The sequence below is a fragment of the Panthera uncia genome, chromosome B1 (assembly GCF_023721935.1).
Source record: "Panthera uncia isolate 11264 chromosome B1, Puncia_PCG_1.0, whole genome shotgun sequence".
Classification (NCBI taxonomy): Eukaryota; Metazoa; Chordata; class Mammalia; order Carnivora; family Felidae; genus Panthera; species Panthera uncia.
In genome coordinates, this window is record NC_064811.1 from 20100963 (window position 1) to 20103800 (window position 2838).

Below are 2838 nucleotides of genomic sequence, written 5' to 3' on the forward strand. Positions count from 1 at the left end.
GATATTGAACTATAATGAGGTTGCCACCAAGCTGGCATCCTGGAGCTGGGAGGGCCCTTCAGGGCTGTTCCAAGTTGAAGCAAGAAGCCTTTTTTCCTACATTGGTCATTCCCGAGGTGAAGGGTGGCAGGGGTGAGTTCCCCCCCTCCCCACTCCCGTGAAAACATTTGGCAATGTCTGGAGATATTTTTTGGCTCTCACAATTGGTGTGTGTGTGTGGGGGGGGGGGTACATGCACCACTGGCATCTAGTGGGTAGACACCAGGGAAGCTGTTGCTAAATGTCCTACAATACACAAGGCGGCCATCAGGTCCCAAATGTCACTAGTTCTGAGGTTGAGAAAGCCTGCCCTATATCAACAAGTCATTGGCCGTGAGGTGCTCTTACAAGAACATAACCTTGGGCAGTTCCCAGTGAGGGATGTAGCTGTGAGCCACCAGCAGTTTTATGATCCCAGCAACTGAGGAGTGAGTGTGTTTGCCATGGAGAGAGGATCCAGGTAGAGCAAAGAGCCCTTTACCTGGTATCTGGACTCCCGGGCTTCTCTCTCTCTCTCTCTTTTAAAGATTTTATTTTTAAGTCATCTGTACACCTACTGTGGGGCTTGAACTTAGAACCCTGAGCTCAAAAGTCTCGTACTCTACTGACTGAGCCAGCCAGGCACCCCTCAGCCTTCTCTTTCTAATAAAAATAACCACGTCTAGGGCACTGCCATGGGGGGTTTACTTCCATTATGTCATTTAAGCTGCATGAGAAGTCCGAGGGGTGGATTTTATGACCCTTACTTTACAAAGCAGTAATCCAAGCCTCAGAGAGGGTTAATGCCTTACCCAAGGTTATCAAGCTAGTAAGATATAGAACCAGAATTTGAATCCAGGGCCGTCAGACTCCAAAGTCTGGCTCGCTCGCAAACAGGAAAGACAACCTTTGATAAAACAAGAGCGTTCTACACACACAGTAGGCACAGGAGAAAGGGCATGGGCTGCAAGTGTTACCCAGAACTGATATAAATATAGCCCCAGAGTAGTCAGAAGCCCCGACCATGTTTGGCACCACGCGAACATCACGGGGGACCAAACTCTGAGCATGGGATCCCTGGAGAAGAGCCTCCTTCCACCTTTGTATCTGTAAATATTCATGGTTACCAGAAATAATCCCTCTCATAGGGAGGACTCTTTTTTTTTTTTTTTGCCTCCTTGGGGAGCATGCATGGACCTTAGGACTTTGTATGAGGACAGCAGTAACTATGAAAAAGGAAAAAAAAAAGCCACTTCCCAGAAGTCAACAGTATAAAAATAATTTTTATTTACTACTGTAAATAAAGTAGTGCAAAGAGTAGTTTGGACCCACAATATTGCATTACTGATTTATTTACTACCTTAGCAGCATACAGCATACAGACAGTCTGCTCTTCCTCTTTCCCCCCCAACCCCCCCCTCTCTCACACACACACATGCACACACACACACACACACACACCCTCGCACAAACTCAGGCAGGCATAAGGGGTAGGGACGGAACTATGAGCTAAAGGCTTATTTCCTGCATATTCCCCTGCTGCCAGTCTATTCTAATGGGTAATTCATGGAGAAGACTACAGTTAAATACTAAGAATTTTCTAAATGTTATTTTATGGATTTGATTGAAAAGTAAACGATATCCAACAATGTCATTAAATGATTCGGAAGCCCGACCCTAGAAAAATCCAAGGAGAAAAATGTAAACCCATTTACAAAGCCATCACCCTCCCTGCATTTCCAGCCATAACCTATTTATTTCAAGGTGCCTTAGAACCGCCGGGTCTTGGAAGTCAAATTGAAACCCGTCTTTTGGACTTTGAGGAGCCGGACTGTGGCAAACACACATACCGAAATATTCCCTACCTGGTAGACAAGTCACAATTTTCTGTTCTTTAATAACAGGGAATGAACAGGGGCTAAGATTTTTTTTAAATGCATCTCAGTGTGTAAGGATTCAGATGGGCCACAGGGCAAACTCTGACTCCCCATACACACATCTGCAGTGACCCAGTTAACCTCCTCAACAGACCCCTGTGATCAGGAGTCTCCTTGTATCTGGCTGATAACCTTTGGTTTAGCCACTGCCTGCTCTGGGTACTTCCTCCTAATTTGATTAAAAAAAAAAAAGACACCAAGTGCAAAATTCGCATCCACTTGACAAGACATGTATGTAAGGTGTTTATCAGTATAATGCCCTAGCCCCAGCTTTCCAATACCAGCTGTTGGAAGGACTGTCTCTCATTGGGAGAGACCTGGAGCGCACAGTTCACTCTCAAGGCTCTGTGTTATTAGTGACCGTGGGCTGGTCCTGAGCGGAGGCATCTGCAGCTGGAGTCACAGCCGGACTGGTAGACGGGGCCGTGGGGTCTGAGGAGGCCCGGGCTGGTGTGGGACGGGAACCACTGGCTGCAGAGACACATGTACGACAGGTGTTGAATGTTTAAACCAGTGTGTGCAGGACACACAACCACACCTAGACCCTAGCAAGCCGGGAGAGAAGCTTCTAGTCCAGTGGCCCTGACTTGATAAGTAACCTTACGCCCGTTATGTAGGTTACTCGGACTTTGGTGCCCCTTCTGTAACATGGCAGACTGGAACAGATGTGCAAAGATCTCTGCCGGTTCTGACCTCCTGGGATGCAAAGTTCTGCATTTGTATTGTGACTTCCAGGCAGATATTTTAGTTAAAGAAAGAAAGAAAGAAAGAAAATGAAAGAAAGAATGAAAGAAATAAAAAATGAAAGAAAGGAAGGAAGAAAGAAAGAAAGAAATGAAAGAAAGAAAGAAAATGAAAGAAAGAATGAAAGAAAGAAAAAATG

At 45.7% G+C, this 2838-nt stretch overlaps 1 protein-coding gene across 2 annotated transcripts in view; it reads right to left on the minus strand.

The window, feature by feature from the left end:
• Positions 1–307: 307 nt before the first annotated feature.
• Positions 308–2838, minus strand: part of SEL1L3 (SEL1L family member 3) — a 104590-nt gene continuing 102059 nt past the window's right edge. Inside the window, exon 24 of one of the 2 annotated variants that reach the window (XM_049631868.1) lies at positions 308–2426. In XM_049631868.1, coding sequence (XP_049487825.1) covers positions 2293–2426 — 134 coding nt within the window. In that variant the 3' untranslated portion in view covers positions 308–2292. The remainder of the gene's footprint in view (positions 2427–2838) is intronic. The other variant, XM_049631869.1, reaches the window with a different exon arrangement.